At 36.1% G+C, this 18,848-nt stretch overlaps 1 protein-coding gene across 1 annotated transcript in view; it reads right to left on the minus strand.

Moving 5' to 3' along the window:
- GADL1 (glutamate decarboxylase like 1) overlaps positions 1-18,848 on the minus strand; it is a 579,827-nt gene that overhangs the window by 249,827 nt on the left and 311,152 nt on the right. The window contains exons 10-11 of the mRNA XM_053714251.1: positions 16,330-16,394; positions 16,161-16,242 (exon numbers count right to left, since the gene is read on the minus strand). Coding sequence (XP_053570226.1) covers positions 16,161-16,242; positions 16,330-16,394 — 147 coding nt within the window. The remainder of the gene's footprint in view (positions 1-16,160; positions 16,243-16,329; positions 16,395-18,848) is intronic.

Genomic DNA, 18,848 nt, shown 5'->3' on the forward strand with positions numbered 1-18,848 from the left:
AACTTACAATCATTACCTAAATAATTCCTATTTAAAACTAAATACTTAACCTGTAAAATAAACCCTAAGATAGCTACAATATAACTAATAGTTACATTGTAGCTATCTTAGGTTTTATTTTTATTTTACAGGCAAGTTTGTATTTATTTTAACTAGGTAGAATAGTTAGTAAATATTACTAACTACCTAGCTAAAATAAATGCAAATTTACTTGTAAAATAAAACCTAACCTGTCTTACACTACCACCTAACCTTACACTACAATTAAATTAGTTAAATACAATTACCTAAATTACAACAAAAAAAACACTAAATTACACAAAATAAAAAAAAGAAATTATTAGATATTTAAACTAATTACACCTAATCTAATAGTCCTATCAAAATAAAAAAAAAAACCCTAGCCTAAACTAAACTAAACTACCAATAGCCCTTAAAAGGGCCTTTTGTGGGGCATTGCCCAAAACAGCTCTTTTACCTGTAAAAAAAAAAAGCAAACAACCCCCCAACAGTAAAACCCACCACCCACACAACCAACCCCCCAAATAAAATCCTAAGTAAAAAAAACTTATCTCCCCATTGCCCTGAAAAGGACATTTGGATGGGCATTGCCCTTAAAAGGGCATTTAGCTCTTTTTCAGCCCAAAAGCCCTAATCTAAAAATAAAACCCACCCAATAAACCCTTAAAAAAACCTAACACTAACCCCCAAAGATCCACTTACAGTTTTGAAGACCGGACATCCATCCTCAATGAAGCTGGGAGAAGTCTTCATCCAAGCCGGCAGAAGTGATCCTCCAGATGGGCAGAAGTTTTCATCCAGATGGCATCTTCTATCTTCATCCATCCAGCATGAAGCGGCTCCATCTTCAAGACATCCGGCATGGAGCATCCTCTTCTTTCCATGGCTAACGACGAATGAAGGTTCCTTTAAGTGATGTCATGCAAGATGCCGTCCCTTGAATTCCGATTGGCTGATAGAATTCTATCAGCCAATCAGAATTAAAGGTGAACAATTCCTATTGGCTGATGCAATCAGCCAATAGGATTGAGCTTCAATCCTATTGGCTGATCCAATCAGCCAATAGGATTGAGCTCACATTCTATTGGCTGTTCCAATCAGGTTTTTTAAGGGTTTATTGGATGGGTTTTATTTTTATATTAGGGGTTTTGGGCACAGAAAAAGAGCTAAATGCCCTTTTAAGGACAATGCCCATCCAAATGCCCTTTTCAGGGCAATAGGGAGCTTAGCTAGGATTTTATTTGGGGGGTTGGTTGTGTGGGTGGTGGGTTTTACTGTTGGGGGTTGTTTGTATTTTTTTTTTACAGGTAAAAGAGCTGATTTCTTCAGGGCAATGCCCCACAAAAGGCCCTTTTAAGGGCTATTGGTAGTTTAGTTTAGGCTAGGGTTTTTTTTTTATTTTGGGGGGCTTTTTTATTTTGATAGGGCTATTAGATTAGGTGTAATTAGTTTAAATATCTGATAATTTATTTTTTATTTTGTGTAATTTAGTGTTTGTTTTTGTAATTTCGGTAATTATAAATAATTTATTTAATTGTAGAGTAAGGTTAAGTGATAGTGTAACTCAGGTTAGGTTTATTTTACAGGTAAATTTGTATTTATTTTAGCTAGGTTTTTAACTATTTACTAACTAATCTATTTAGTTAAAATAAATACAAACTTGCCTGTAAAATAAAAATAAACCCTAAGCTAGCTGCAATGTAACTATTAGTTATATTGTAGCTAGCTTAGGGTTTATTTTACAGGTAAGTATTTAGTTTTAAATAGGAATTATTTAGTTATTAATAGTATGTTTTATTTAGATTTATTTTAATTATATTAAAGTTAGGGGGTGTTAGGGTTAGGTTTAGGTTTTAATATGTTTATTATAGTGGCGGCGATGTCCGGAGCAGCAGATTAGGGGTTAATAAATGTAGGTAGGTGGAGGCGATGTTAGGGGTGGCAGATTAGGGGTTAATAATATGTAACTAGTGTTTGCGATGCGGGAGTGAGGCGGTTTAGGGGTTAATATGTTTATTATAGTGGCGGCGAAGTCGGGAGAGGCAGATTAGGGGTTAATAATTTTATTTTAGTGTTTGCGATGCGGGAGGGCCTCGGTTTAGGGGTTAATAGGTAGCTTATTGGTGTTAGTGTACTTTTTAGCACTTTAGTTATGAGTTTTATGCTACAGCTTTGTAGCGTAAAACTCATAACTACTGACTTTAGATTGTGTTACGAATCTTGCAGTATAGACTGTACCGCTCACTTTTTGTCCTCCCAGAAAAAGATTGTAATATTGGCGCTATGGAAGTCCCATTGAAAAAAGACTTTACGCAAATTGCTGCCAAAAAAGTGTGTGGTACAGCTTTTTTGACAAGACTCGTAATAGCAGCGGTAGTGAAAAAGCAGCGTTATAACCCATAACACTACATTTTCACTCATACCTCAAAACTCGTAATTTAGCCGATTATTAATTATTATTTCTAATAATAATAATAATTTCATGTTGAGATATCCGTGCCTATTAAGTGATCAGTTAGTATTATAAATGTGAGGTTGTGTATTAGGTCATGAACACAATTCTACCCATGTTTAATAAAAAGTTGAAAAATATAGTTCAGACCCCAAATAAATCACAGCTGAATTATAATGATCTGCATGTTTGTGCATAATTAAAACAAAGTGTTTGTACATTTTTAAATGTTAAAGGGGCATAGAACCCCAATTTGTTCTTTCTTGATTCAGATACATTTTTAAACAAATTTCCAATTTACTTCTATAATCAATTTTGCTTCATGTTCTTGGTATCCTTTGATGAAGTAGGAACAATGCACTACTTAGTGCTAGCTAAAGAATGCACAAAGTTCCAATGTATTGATCGGTAACATCTCCTCCTTAGTAGACCAAATTCCCTGCACTTTACAGGAACCCGACGCTATGCCCCAACTCAGCATCCATGTAAACCTTAAAGTTTTCTGTCCATTGAATCCTTACAAGTGGTACTGTCCAATAAATGAATTGTAGTCTGCCTAGACATATTGAAAATAGTTTATTTGGGACTGACTTAAAGAACTTATCACCATAAGGGGGTCCTAGGTTTCTGAATAATCATACTCAGTTGAGGAGGAAGATTCTAATTCAGTTGTACTCCTGGAGGTTACAGGGTACCTAGACAAGTCACTCGTTATGGATGTCCCAGATGCAAAGGGTTCTCTTGTGCCCTTTCCATGCATTTGCATTTACCTGGGGGAGGCATGAATGCTATCAGCTGTGAAATTGCCAAGTGAATGTTTAATTTAGGAGGCAGGTCTGTAGACTGTCCTGGGGATAACCCTGGTGGGTAAGAAATCCAAGAGTTCTTTGCTGCAAATGCAATGCTTCTTTGACCCCTGTCTGGCAATAGACACAGACTTAGCAGATAGGTTACAAAGCTTCAAAGAGATTTACTCTTATTGCAAATTGTACTCATGTACACCCCTCCATCCTGTTACCAGCTCTCTGAGGGGTATAATGGGTCTCACATTGGTCTGAGAACCCCTATCAATTGATATTTAGATCAGCAGTTAAAGTTTCACCATCACTCCTTGCGAGAGGCAAAACATTGACAAGGAATAATGGGAAAGTGGGAGGGATTAAGGCTCTGTTGTGTGGGGTGTTTCGCTTCCTCCTTCTTAAATCTCACATGGGATGACTCGTGGACTCTCACAATCTTATGAAAGAAAATGTTTAAGAAAGAGCTCCTCAATGTTGGAAAAATAGTATAGGTTAGTTAAATTCATTATGTGAGATCACAGTGTACCGTGACATATCATATCATTATACAAACACATAACTGCTAGACTTGGCAGAAGTGTCCCTACTAGATTAAAAAAAAAAAGACATATAGCACTGAATTGTATAAGGCATAAGGGAGACTGCTAATTAGAGTAGACTTTGTACAACCTCTGAATTTTAATATAAGAATGCATAATTCTCAATTGTTCCAAAACCTCCAACATAATAAACACTGACCTTGGCCACACACTTCAAGTAATCTTAAAGGGACACTGAACCCCATTTTTTTCTTTCATGATTCAGATAGAACATGCAAATTTAAGTAACTTTCTAATTTACTCCTATTATCAATTTTTCTTCGTTCTCTTGCTTTCTTTATTTGAAAAAGAAGGCATATAAGCTATTTTTTTGGTTCAGAACCATGGAAAGCACTTGTTTATTGGTGGGTGAATTTACCCACCAATCAGCAAGAACAACACAGTGTTTTCACAAAAAATGGGCCGGCATCTAAACTTACATTCTTGCATTTCAAAGAAAGATAAAGAGAATGAAGAAAATTTGATAATAGGAGTAAATTAGAAAGTTGCTTAAAATTGCATGCTCTATCTGAATCACGAAATAAACAATTTGGGTTCAGTGTCCCTTTAATCCCACGGCTCTAACTTCACTCCACAACCCCAGCCCCACTAAACTACTATGTTCTCATGCAAAATCACAGTGCTACTAGCCAATTTAGGCTCTCCACATGTTCCTCAGTATGTAAACCCTAAAGGCAATCCAAACACCAAAGAGACCCACTTATCCCTTAACACTTAGTAAACTTACTGATCTACTGCCACACTGTGCCCATATAACCTTAAAAATACTACTTTCAAAGTAGATATCCTTCCTTTATCCTCATTTTACTGTGGTTGTTCATCAGTCTTTGGGATTCCCCATTTATAATTTTTAACATTGGTTTCATCCTTTAGTGTTCTATCTTTTTTATGATTTTTTTTTCTGTAAGAGGGCTTATTCTAAAACTTGAAACCTCAAATTCTTTTGATTAATTAATCAGTAGATGGAGTTATTTTAGGGCATAGGGGAGTCATGTAGAAGTGCTCTTTGTATATTTGGGTATTGCATTGAAGGCTTTCTGTTAAGGGCCAGGGTAGGCCTTTGGAACTAGAGTTGTCAGTCTGGACAGGGTAAGAAAGTAAGTAGGGCTGTGATTCTGCAGTGGGCTGGGTTTATTGTAATTAGTTAAAAGCAATGTGCATCCAGGTTGGTTAGGGTTAACTTTGGCAGATGGTTTTAGTAAGGGGTCGATTTATTAAAGGCTTCACACCCCTATGACTGCAGGTTCTCACATGAAAACTTGCAGTGCGTATTTATGAAGCAGCGGTCATAAGACCGCTGCTTCCCTAATTCTTTCCCACCTCTTAGGTGGCAAATTTCAATCACCCCGATCTCGTCCGCCTGGGGAGATTGACAGCTTATGAGCACAAAATTGCATACTTATGCAATGATGAATTCCGGCAGAGGAGAGCTGCGGCGGACAGGAGCACATATTTATGCCCCTGTCCGCCGTAGCTTGATAAATCGATCCCTTAGTGTTTAACGTGTGTTTACCTTTACAAGGCAGTGGCTCTATTAATTTAAGAAGCTGTATTACAGTGTATGAAATCAAAAGGTCCTTACCAGGCTGATCATTATGACCATTTAATAGAAACCAGTTGTAAATGGATACATACATGTAGTGAGCTATCACTAAATAATAGCAATTTGATTGTGATCCTAATATAGAAATGGAGCAACAAGAAAAATCAATTGCATATTTTTCCCCAATACTTGTTCCCTTTCAGTGACTATGAGGCTGATTTAACAATGTCCGTCGCTCATCGATAAATGCCAAAAGCATACGCTGTTGGCATGTATCATTGCACAAGCAGTTCTGGTGAACTGCTTGTGCAATGCTGCCCCTGCAGATTCGCTGCCAATCGAACACTGGCAGGGGGTGTCAATCAACCCGATTGTATGCGATCGGGAGGATTGATGTCTGCCACTTCAGAGGATTTGTACAAGTTAATGAGCAGTGGTCTTAAGACTGTTGCTTCTTAACTCTTGTTTCCGGTGAGACTGAAGGCTTGCGAGGAAACAGTTACTTTCAGGGCCATCCGGCCCTTGTTAAATCGACCCCCATGTATCTTAATTCTCTTCAGTCATCCCTTCTCATACATAAAACATTTAATTTCACCATGTCATATTTAGCAATCACATCAGCATATGAAAGACAGAGCAGTGTATTCATAGTCAATAATAATCATTTGTATGTTGCTAGGAATGGACACATATATGATTACATTGCATAAAAGGCTTGGTTGTCATCTCTATTTAAATTACAAAATAAAAAAATAACAGTAAGAAAAAATATACTAACATTTAAAGTATCTAGCTGAAAAATAATATGAATACTTAATATCCTATTGCTAAAATTGAAAGGGACCTGGAATTCTAAGATTGTTTATCGCACAAGAGGATGTTTTCAATATGATATTACATGAAGATTTATTTTGTGTTTCATTCTTGTTTAACAGGAAAACCATCCCGAAATGTATGTACTGCTCCAATGTCTATTCACTTTTTATTTTATTCACTCTTGTACTTTAATTTGTATTGGAATTACTTCCTAGCTGGAGATAGGGCGCAGTTACGTGTAATCTAACAAGGAGAAATTTGAAAAAAAAAAAACGTAATTTTGTTCTGGGACTAAATGTTATTACCCTATGTATGAGCATATGTTTGCCTTTCCTAGTGTCTCTTTTGTGTTTATGAGGATCTAGGATACATTGGAGCAGAAAGAAAATTAGGAAAGGGAGGAAGGTATAGAGGTGTAAAGAATAGATCACTGTAAGGGAATTATAAAGTCTAAATACACCCCTGGCTACAGCAGCCGAGTTCTTCAACACAGCATCTCAGTTTATGAGCACATATGTTCACTCTGTTAAAGAACATATTTTTTATGTTTTATGTTATTTATTTTTATTTTAATTCTTAATAAAACTACTTAATTTGATTTACTTCTCAAAGTATATCACTACCGGTGAGGTGTGACCCTGACTACTAGAATAAGGTGGGTACCACTTCTATATGTACCCGTCTCATTCATGCCTGAGTCACCAGTTTCTACCTGTTTAGAGTACGGTTACCAAAACAGCTGCAATGGTTATCATACTCCAAATATAAAAAAAGAAGGTTTCTACTGCAAGTTATCAGTCACCCTCTGCCAGTAGATAGGGTTTCTGTCTGTGATCTTAAAAATGTTTCAAACACAAAGGCAGAACCATATACTTAAAAGAACAGTAAAGTCAAATGTAAACGTTCATGGTTCAGATACAGCATGCAATTTTTAAACAACTTTCCAATTTACTTTTGTTATTCAATTTGTTGTATTCTCTTGGTATCCTTTGTTGAAAAGCATATGCTGATAGGCACAGAAACTAGCTACTGATTGGTGACTGCACATATATGCCTCTTGTCATTGGCTCATCTGATGTTCAGCCAGCTCCCAGTAGTGTATTGCTGCCTCTCAACAAAGGATGCCCAAAAAATTAAGCTATTTTGATAATAAGAAAATTGGAAAATTGTTTAAAATGGTTTAAAATGCTTTATCTGATTTATGAAAGAAAAATGTAGGGCTTCATATCCCTTTAAGAAGCAAATGTGCACAGAAGCATTGTGCTCACGAGAGCAGGCTTCCATAGGCTCCAATGTGAGACTCGTTCTTATGCCTTCAGAACTATCGCAGTGAAGGGCACTAATTTGTAATATATACTGTATGTATATGAATATATGTATATACACATATTAACACATAAATATATATGTATGTAAGCATATACATATAAATGTACATAAATGAAGAGAAGGATCCAGACAAAAAAGCTCAAAGCAAGGTATCCTTTATTTGGTTTTAAAAGTCAATAGTATAGCAAAATATGGGAAAAAAATTACTATGATGTGGGGCCTTTTAGGAAGGCTGGGCTTGGCATCTGACGCGTTTCAGCTCTTATGGAGCCTTAATCATAGACTATATAAATGTATATACATATATAATTATTGAGAGAACTTAGACTTTTCAAACACCCCTGATCTGCTCACTTTAACCCATAAATACTGCTTTTTGCAGGTTTTCTTTTTTTTTAAATTAAATTAAAGATGCTATTTTTTATTATTATTATTATTATTATACAACCTCACACTTTAAAGGACAGTAAAGTTAAAATTAAACTTTCATGATTCAGATAGAACATGCAATTTTAAACAACTTTCCAATTTACTTCTGTTATCAAATTTCATTTGTTCTCTGTGTATCGTTTATTGAAAAGTAAACTTATAAGAGCTTAGGAGTGTGCACGTGTCTTTAGCACTCTATGGCAGCAGTGTTTTGCAACTTTATTTGTAGCTTTGTTATACAATGTTGCAAAACACTGCTGCCATAGAGTACTAAAGACATGTGCACACTCCTAAGCTCTTATAAGTTTACTTTTCAATAAACGATACTAAGAGAACAAAGCAAATTTGATAACAGAAGTAAATTGGAAAGTTGTTTAAAATTGCATGCTTTATCTGAATCATGAAAGTTTAATTTTGACTTTACTGTCCCTTTAAGTTTAGGGGCATTTGGGGCAGATTTTTAAAATTAACCAGAGATCTGACCTCTGGTTAATTTTTGGAGCGCTAATTGCTACCACGAGCTGGTGATAGCAATAACCAGCCACTTGTAATGGCTGGTTATTTATTACTCGCCCACAAATGGGTGAATTTGTCCATTTGCGGGCACGCAATAAATTAGCGCTCTACTTGTAATCTAGCCGTATTTGGGTTACCTCACATATACAGTGTGTTCCTACAGGAACAGGTAAGCTAGTGTTGGGGGTTCTACACCTTTCTGTTTATTTGAACACTACTGGTGTAAGTTCTGCTCCTAAGTATGTTTTGGGAATCCAGTTGTAGATTTTTTTTTTTTTTTTTTGGATAGCAAGTTCCATACGTTTATGCTTCTCCCCCTTTAAATATTTGGTGCATGTCATTTTAATGCAGTTTAAATAGTTTTGTAAGTATAAAATTTCATGTGCAGTGTTTTTATAGTGGCCATACTGTAAATCTGTTATTTTTGGTTAAAAGCTCCCAAAACCTGCATGGAGAAATTGGAGTGTATACATTGTGGTAGCATAAACATGATGTCATTTACCATAGTGTGTTTGCTGATGACTGCAACAAAACTGGTTGTTCTTGCCAGCCATGTCTCCTATTCCAGCAAAAGATAAGAGCCCTTTAGCCTTTGTTATTTTCTCTTTTGTTTGGCCAGAAATTATTTGCTTTTAAATATGTCCCAGTGTGTCTATTGAGTTTGAGGATCATTGTATGTCTGCCAATCATACATTATTGGTTATATAATCTACAAGTGTGTTGTTTTGTTTGTTTTTTTTGTACAGTCTGTAAGGCTTTTAAAGAGGGATGAGCGTTTGCTTGAACTGCTGCTCTAATTTCAGAGGAGACAAAAAAATTAAAATCATGGCTTTTATATTTCTACACCAGTCAGGCTCCTACATGATATCTGTTTGGGGTAATTCTCTATTGACATCACTTCTGTAAAATTACAGAAAATTCTGCCCATATTTATTGATCAGAGAAATGGCAGATCCCATAGTCATGTGTGTAGGAACTCTATGAAGCATAAGTACAAAACAAATGTTAGGGCCTCATGTACAAATCTGGTTCTTAAATTGAGAAACTGTCCACCCCGTTTTGCAATTAAATGGCTGCAGACCCTGTACTTGAGTGTGAATGCTGCCCCTTCTCTCATGTGAGAGAAGAAGCTGTCAATCACCCCGAACAAATGTGTTTATAGTGATTTCTATCTTCCAGCTTAGAGGTGAATGAGAGCCTGCTCTAAAAAGGCTTAATCGAAGCATTTGCTGCTTAATACATGGAGCCGTCTTTGTCTTTGCTTCCCCTAATTTAGAATCCTCCTCAATCAAGGGCTTTAATTCCATTGAGGGCTGTACTTCATATACATATAGGGAGACAAATCACAGGCCTATTGTGTCTCTGATGAACATATCAAACATATCATTTTTTGCATTTAAATTATAAATAGGGGATATTAACCTGTATCCTACATAAGGCTATTCTACAAAAACAAATTAAAGGGACATGAAACCCAATTGTTTTTTTCTTTCATGATTTGCACACCATTTTAAACAACTTTCCAATTCAAATTAGTGGTGAACGCTAATCCCAATTTAAAATGATACCCTCATTTAAGTCTCAAAATGCTAAAAGACTAATACTTATTGTGTGATATGGTGCTAACACAGCTAAAACCTTCTTCTTTAGTGCAGGCCCTGGGAGCTGCCGCTCTAAGCATGCTGTTAGTGTGGCTGGGGCTCTGTAAAGAAGAGGAGTGGGTCCCGGGGGCTCTCCAGTGGGCTCAGGTAAGTATTTTAAAGGGACAGTCGAGTCCAAAAAAAACTTTCATGATTCAGATAGAGCATGCAATTTTAAACAACTTCCCAATTTACTTTTATCACCAATTTTGCTTTGTTCTCTTGGTATTCTTAGTTGAAAGCTAAACCTAGGAGGTTCATATGCTAATTTCTTAGACCTTGAAGATTGCCTCTAATCTGGATACATTTTGACCACTAGAGGGCATTAGTTCACATGTTTCATATAGATAACATTGAGCTCATGCACATAAAGTGACCTAGGAGTGAGCACTGATTGGCAAAACTGCATGTCTGTCAAAAGAACTGAAATAAGGGGGCAGTAAGCAGAGGCTTAGATACAAGAAAATTACAGAGGTAAAACGTGTATTAGTATAACTGTGTTGGATATGCAAAACTGGGGAATGGGTAATAAAGGGATTATCTTTCTTTTTAAACAACAAAAATTCTGTTGTTGACTGTCCCTTTAACTATGTAAATTAAAATAAGGAATACTGCTGAATTCAGGATTATCCTTTAGAAAATGATTGGTTTGGAATCATTTTATTCACAGTTCACATCGAGTACTATGCTAATCAACTTTAAAAGAGACAAACTTAAAGTTTTACAAAAATATTGACATATTTTAAAGATTTACAAATACATTTACATCATGGCTGATAACTAGGATGCTATAGAAGCTGATTAAAACATATTAGAGTTGTCTATTCTTCTGGGATGTCAGAGTAAATTAAATGATGTAAAGAAACAGATAACATTCTGGTTTTGCTACATTTCCTTCTGAAAACAGCCAGTTAAATTTTTAAGCATACTTCTTTTTCACAGTATCAAAACTATAGGGCACAATTTTATGTTTCTGATGGGGACGTGAGACACTCTTGTCTGCTTTCATTTTAAACTTGACTGAGCATAGACTGACCTAGATAAAACCTATTAGTTCATTAAACTTTAGTATGTGATCAAAGCCTAATTAGACTTGTAGCTAAGATAAAGCACTGAAGTACAAAAGATCACCATGCTCATGGTTTTTAAAATAATTTTCTAATTTCATTATGTAATACTGAGAGAGTTGTGTTATTCTAATGTGCATAAACAAGAAATGAAAGACACTATACCAAGGGAATTGAAAAGCAGCATCCCTCAAAGGCTACAATGTCCCTGATATTGGATAAAACTATTATGTAAAAACAAATCCATAAGTCCTATAGCATACACAAACTCGAACACAATCACACACAAACACACACACAAATACACATACTAACAGATAAACACATACACAAACACACACACACACATACACACTCACACACACACACACACACTCAAACAATATACAAACACACATACATACACAATCACACACACATACAGAAACACACATACTCACAAACACACTCAAATAATATACAAACACACACACACATACTCACACACACACATACACACAGCCACATACACACAAACACACACACAGACATACACAAACACACACATACTCACACACACACACCCATAAACACACACATATACTCACACACACACACAAATACACACAGCCACATACACACACACACACACACAGATAAATACACAAACACACACAAACACATACAGTATACAGCAAATTAAATAACTGCCATTTTTTAACCAACCATATGACTACTAATAATGTATAATGAGAGGCTTTAAGTGTAGGTTTATTTTTTGGCAGATAGAGTGGTACAGTTTCCTTGCCAACTTTGCTTTTTGACATTTTCTTCTCTTAGCTTACAAGCAGCTGAAGAGCCCTTGTGGTGCTGGCTTCCTCATGCAACTCTGAAACTGTAAGTAGTGGTGGTCTTATGATCCTTGCTGCTTAACCTCAGAGGTGTAGCCATAACCCCTTAATGACCGGTGTACCCTGTTTGTCCATGTTCATTATGGGTTTTACTAGCACAGATATAGCGTGGTCTTGCTGACATTGGCAAGACCTGCGCTATTTACAGCGCATGTATTGGGGCTTTGTGAAATACCAGCGACGTACATGGTACGTTGGTGGTATTAAGTTGTTAAATAATTCTGCACTAATTTGTCTTGGATGATTGACAATTAGTGATGTTATGCAATTGGTTGCAGGAGAGCAAGGGGAGTGGTTGCACAAGTAAGTGGTTGTGCAATATTAAAAGTGGGTGGTAAGAGGGTGGCTGCCTTTCAATACCTGAACTCAGGCAGATAGGCTCCCTGGCATAAGTTATCTAGTATAATAATCACCCTTTTTAGGAGTAATACTAGGGTTCTCTCTGACACTTTTTCTCAATCACATGCGGCTAGATTACGAGTTTTGCGGTAAGAGTGGTGCGGTACTAACTTGCAAGTTATTGTCACTGCTCACTTCCCTACAGCGCTGGTATTACAGGTTTTCATAAACCTGGCGTTAACAGGCAAGAAGTGAGCGTAGAGCAAAATTGTGCTCCATACCGCACTCCAATACCAGCGCTGCTGAAAGCTGCGGTGAGCTGGTTTTACCTGCTCATGCACAATTTCCCCATAGACATCAATGGGGAGAGCCAGCTGAAAAAACGCCTAACACCTGCAAAAAAGCAGCGTAAAGCTGCATAACGCAGCCCCATTGAGTCCTATGGGGAAACAAAACTTATGTTTACACCTAACACCCTAACATGAACCCTGAGTCTAAAGACCCCTAATCTTACACTTATTAAACCCTAATCTGCCGCTCCAGACATCGCCGCCAATATAATAAACATATTAACCCCTAAACTGCCACACTCCTGCCTAGCAAACACTAGTTAAATATTATTAACCCCTAATCTGCCGCCCCCAACGTCGCCGCCACTATACTAAATTTATTAACCCCTAAACCTAAGTCTAACCCTAACCCTAACACCCCCTAATTTAAATATAATTAAAATAAATCTAAATAAAAATTGCTATCATTACCTAAATAATTTCTATTTAAAACTAAATACTTACCTGTAAAATAAACCCTAAGCTAGCTACAATATAACTAATAGTTACATTGTATCTAGCTTAGGGTTTATTTTTATTTTACAGGCAAGTTTGGATTTTGTTTAAACTAGGTAGAATAGTTACTAAAAAGTTATTAACTATTTACTAACTACCTAGCTAAAATAAATACAAATTTACCTGTAAAATAAAACCTAACCTGTCGTACACTAACACCTAGTCTTACACTACAATTAAATAAATTACATAAAGTACAAAAAACCCCCCACTGAATTACACAAAATAAAAAAAAGACATTTTATCAGATATTTAAACTAATTACACCTAATCTAATAGCCCTATCAACCCCCCCCCCTTTTGCAGGACATTGCCCCAAAGAAATCAGCTCTTTTACCTGTAAAAAAAATACAAACACCCCCCCAACAGAAAAAGCTTGTAATATCCGTGCCATGGAAGTCCCATTGAAAAAAGACTTAACGCAAATTGCATAAGTTAATTTGCGTTAAGGCCAAAAAAGTGTGCGGTACTCCTATTCCTGCAAGACTCGTAATACCAGCATTAGTGAAAAAGCAGCGTTATGAGCCTTAACGCTGCTTTTTCACTCATACCGCAAAACTCGTAATCTAGCCGATAGTCACTTATAGCGATGAAATGTTCTTCAAATCTCAAACCTCTCCTGTCCTCACACCTGCAAGCAAATTTTCTCTCATTTTTATGTTTCTTATGCACACACTACTGATTCCTTCTTTCCTCTCACCTAATGTTCCAAAAAGTGACCTACAATCGGAAATTAAGGTCGAAAAAATCCTATTGGCTGATGCAATCAGTCAATAGAATTGAAGTTCAATCCTATTGGCTGATCCAATCAGCCAATAGGATTGAGCTCACATTCTATTGGCTGTTCCAATCAGCCAATAGAATACAAGCTCAATTCTATTGGCTGATTGCATCAGCCAATAGGATTTTTCCTACCTTAATTCCGATTGGCTGATAGAATTAATTAATTTAATTTATTTAATGATAGTGTAGTGTTAGGTGTAATTGTAACTTAGGTTAGGATTTATTTTACAGGTCAATTTGTATTTATTTTAACTAGGTAGCTATTAAATAGTTAATAACTATTTAATAACTATTCTACCTAGTTAAAATAAATACAAACTTGCCTGTAAAATAAAAATAAATCCTAAAATAGCTACAATGTAATTATTAATTATATTGTAACTATCTTAGGGTTTATTTTATAGGTAAGTATTTAGTTTTAAATAGGAATAATTTAGTTTATAATAGTAAATTTATTTAGATTTATTTGAATAATATTTAAGCTAGGGGGTGTTAGGGTTAGGGTTAGACTTAGGTTTAGGGCAGGGGTCAGCAACCTTCGGCTCCCAGATGTTTGGAACTACATTTCCCACAATGCTGAGACACTCTTTAGGCTATCTGAGCATCATGGGAAATGTAGTTACAAAACATCTGGGAGCCGAAGGTTGCTGACCCCTGGTTTAGGGGTTAATAACTTTATTATAGTGGCAGCGACGTTGGCGGTGGCAGATTAGGGGTTAATACATTTAATAGGCTATGTGGGCTATGGCAGTTTAGGGGTTAATACTTGAATAGGTTAATTGCATTGTGGGCTATGGCGGTTTAGGGGTTAATACTTGAATAGGTTAATGATGTTGTGGGCTATGGCGGTTTAGGGGTTAATAATTTAGTTATTACTTGCGGTGTGGTTTTGATGGCGGATATAGGGGTTAATAGACTTTATTAGTTATTGCTGTGGGGGATTGCGGTTGACAGGTAGATAGACATTGCGCATGCGTTAGGTGTTAGTTGATTTTTTGCAGGCATTTTCGGGAGTTACTGTGCTCCCATACTCAGCGCAAGGCTTGCTACGGCTGCCTTTTATGGCGAGGTAAAAATGGAGTAAGATTTCTCCATTTTCACCACGTAAGTCCTTGCGCTGGATATTGGATACCGATTTACGACACAGTCCCATGTTAGCTTATGGGAGTAAAAATTGCGGGCAACAGGTGAAATATACGTGCCGCATTTATATGCTGCGCTGTATATAGGATACCAAACCCGCGCAAAAAAACGGTGTCGCCGGCTTTTGTGGGCGACGCTGCATATGTAATGGAGGCCCTGGTAGGGCTGTGACCAGAAGTAATGGACACTGCACAAATGAAGTTAAAAAAGGAAATCAAAAATAAAATTATTTTAAAATGATGAATAATACATATTGCAATGGTGTCTATTAAATTTGAACAACTGCTTATTGTTTTTCATGCCTTTAAATAGCACACATATATACTGTACAGTAGATAGATAGATAGATAGATAGATAGATAGATAGACAGATAGATAGATTAAAACCCAAGGCTTCTGCTAATTATGGTTACTGCATTAAAGCTTATTTTTTGTTTTAATTTATTTTGGTGGATATATTGAAAAAACAAAATATCAAATAGACATATTTTAATACAGATATAAATGAGTAAAGTTATTTAAGGCTTATTAAATATTAAACAAAAGGTTAAAGGGACATGAAACCCACATTTTTTCTTTCTTGATTTAGAAAGAGCATGCAATTTTAAACAACTTTCTAATTTACTTCTATTATTTAGTTTGCTTCATTCTTTTGATATCCTTTGCTGAAAAGCATATCTAGATAGGCTCAGTAGCTGATGATTGGTTGCTGCACACAGATGCCTCATGTGATTGGCTCACCTATGTGCATTGCTATTTCTTCAACAAAGAATATCTAAAGAATGAAGCAAATGAGATAATAGAAGTTAATTGTAATGTTGTTTAAAATTGAATTCTCTACTTGAATCATGAAATTATTTTTTGGGGTTTAGTGTCCCTTTAATATAGAAAAAATGGTTAAAAAAACAAAAGGTTAAAAAAAAATATGACAAATACAAATAGACTCACTGAATTGTCTTTCACCAGCAGGGCACAACACTGGATCCCAGCCATCAACATTTTATGTGGGTTCCATGCCACGGAATCCGCTCTAGACAAAGAGCAGCGTCAACACGGGTGGTTTGTTACAGTACAAATACATACAGTAACGTGCCATAATTCCCAGTTTCACACTTACCTATGGATACCGTGCAAAAGTTTACCATGCTTTCGAGACATTAAAGCCGAACCTCCCCAAGATGCCTAGAAACACAAAGAAGACCATAGAATTTATCATTGTATGTGTTTTTGTGTTAAATTTAATATTATATTCATTTGTTTAGCTAACTTACCATATGCAAATATGTGAATGGACTGTGGTTCATTTTATGCAACAGAATCTATAAGCTTTAGTGTTTAAGTTATGTAGGACAGACGTTACATGCTTTTGCTATGTCTCTATTATAATTTAGTACTATTTGCTGTCTGTTAATATTATATTCATTTGTTTAGCTAACTTATCAGACGCAAATATGTGAATGGGCAGTGGGTAATTGTATGCAACAGAATCTATAAGCTATAGTTGTTAAGTTCTTTATGACAGACATGACATCCCTTTGTTATTTCTTTATTATAATTTAGTACTATCTGCACTATGAGTTTATTTAAATGATATAATCATGGACTTACAAAAAATATTTACATTTTCTCTAATTGTTTAAAGTCTTTTTGATTTTCTTGGCTCATCTTTTGTGACTAGTTTGTGGTTTAATTCCTGATAGTTTATATACACAGTAAAAGAAACCATTAAAATGTTTTTTTTGTAACGAACTAGAACAGTGCTCAAGATACCCTACTTAGCAATTAGCAATATATTATCTGCCCTCTTAGCAAACATGTCAGACCATTCAATATTGTGTTTGCAGCTCCAGCATATATACAAATAATGAACAAACACATTTTCTAAAGAAAACACGAGATATAATGAAAGCCAACATAAAAGATAACTAATTACTGTAATAGGAAAACTGTATGATTTCAAACACAGGGATACAGTCCAGCACACAGGTATGTTATGCAAGTCACAGTGACCAACTCCAATAGTCACAGCAGTAATCCAAAAACGACAGAGAGTGACAGCATAACAAATGTATTGTTTAAAACAACAGGGTAACAACAGCGACGTTTCGGGACTTCTGTCCCTTTCTCAAGCTAATATACTCACTGAATGATATCACCTTATATAGTTACATACCACTAGGTGGCGCTAAAAACAATTACAAAAATTAACTCTTAAATGAACATTCAGTTAGAAGCATCAAATCTAATATATTTCTAAATTGATATTTATACAATACATCAAAATTTCATAATACTGATAACGTATATACATTAAAAGAACCTAATTTAATTTATTTACATGATTTTAATTATTGAAAAAAATTACAACCAACAAAGTTTTAATAAATAAGTTGCAACCATCTAGACTTCAATAAAGGATTTTTTTCTCTCTCCTCCTATTTCATCCTATACCTTTATTAAACACCTGATTATTAAAGGCCTAGTTTTTAATGACCTGATTTTTGGAGAACTAATTTTAAATTTTTAAAGACCTGATTTTTAAAGAAAAACTGATAAGTCCCAGTCTATATTCATGCCTTTAGGCTGCATAGTGCCCAATTCATGAATCCAAAATGCCTCTCTTTGTTTAAGCATTAACTCTCTATCACCCCCTCTGCGTAATCTTAAGAACCAAAAAACTAACAGCCCCTGTTGCACATCATTTTTTGGAAAACAAACATGCAATTAATCAGCTCCGATTTCAAATTATTGATCATGTCCCAAGATTACGCAGAGGGGGTGATAGAGAGTTAATGCTTAAACAAAGAGAGGCATTTTGGATTCATGAATTGGGCACTATGCAGCCTAAAGGCATGAATATAGACTGGGACTTATCAGTTTTTCTTTAAAAATCAGTTCTTTAAAAACCAGGTCTTTAAAAATCAGGTCTTTAAAAATTAAAAATTAGTTCTCCAGGGGGCGGAGCTAGCCAGCAACAGAAGCAGACGTGTGGATCAGTAGCTCTCTGCGCAAAATGATCAAAATCAAGTAATATGATCAAGAAATTGCCTAAATCTGTGTTAAAAGGGGAGACTTAGATCTGTGGACTTGCTACTATTGAATATGACGCTGATGGCGTGTGGGAAGAACTGTAAGGAGTGAAATAATAGATTGAAGTAAATGTGATACTCTGACAGGCGCCATTTTGCCTAGCTGCATGCCAAATACGGCGAGCGCCAGTACAGAGATTCCGTGACCCGATCCAGAGTCCTGTATATAGAACATCTCTCATCCTATACTATGTTTACTCCGGTTACCAGCAGCGTTGATTCGGCTACGGTGCCGACAATGGAGAGGTGGGAGCGTAGTTTCCAGGAACGGCTGTCTACTTGCTTTGGAGCCTTCAGAAGCGATATTGAGACAATATTAGCTCCCCTATGCCAAAGCCCCAAACTACCGGCTGCCTCTGGTTATGCACCAAAAGAGAATTGGGCTCTTGCTCCGGACACTACAAATAGCTCATCTTCTATGCCATTACCTACAATAGCCGAACTGGCCTCCATAACGGCTCTGCAATGGCGACGAGGGCCCTTCCGGAAAGACTCCCCTCTACAACTGTTGATGAACCCTGCTGCTCATGGGTGCGGGGTAATGACA

The sequence above is a fragment of the Bombina bombina genome, chromosome 5 (assembly GCF_027579735.1).
Source record: "Bombina bombina isolate aBomBom1 chromosome 5, aBomBom1.pri, whole genome shotgun sequence".
Classification (NCBI taxonomy): domain Eukaryota; kingdom Metazoa; phylum Chordata; class Amphibia; order Anura; family Bombinatoridae; genus Bombina; species Bombina bombina.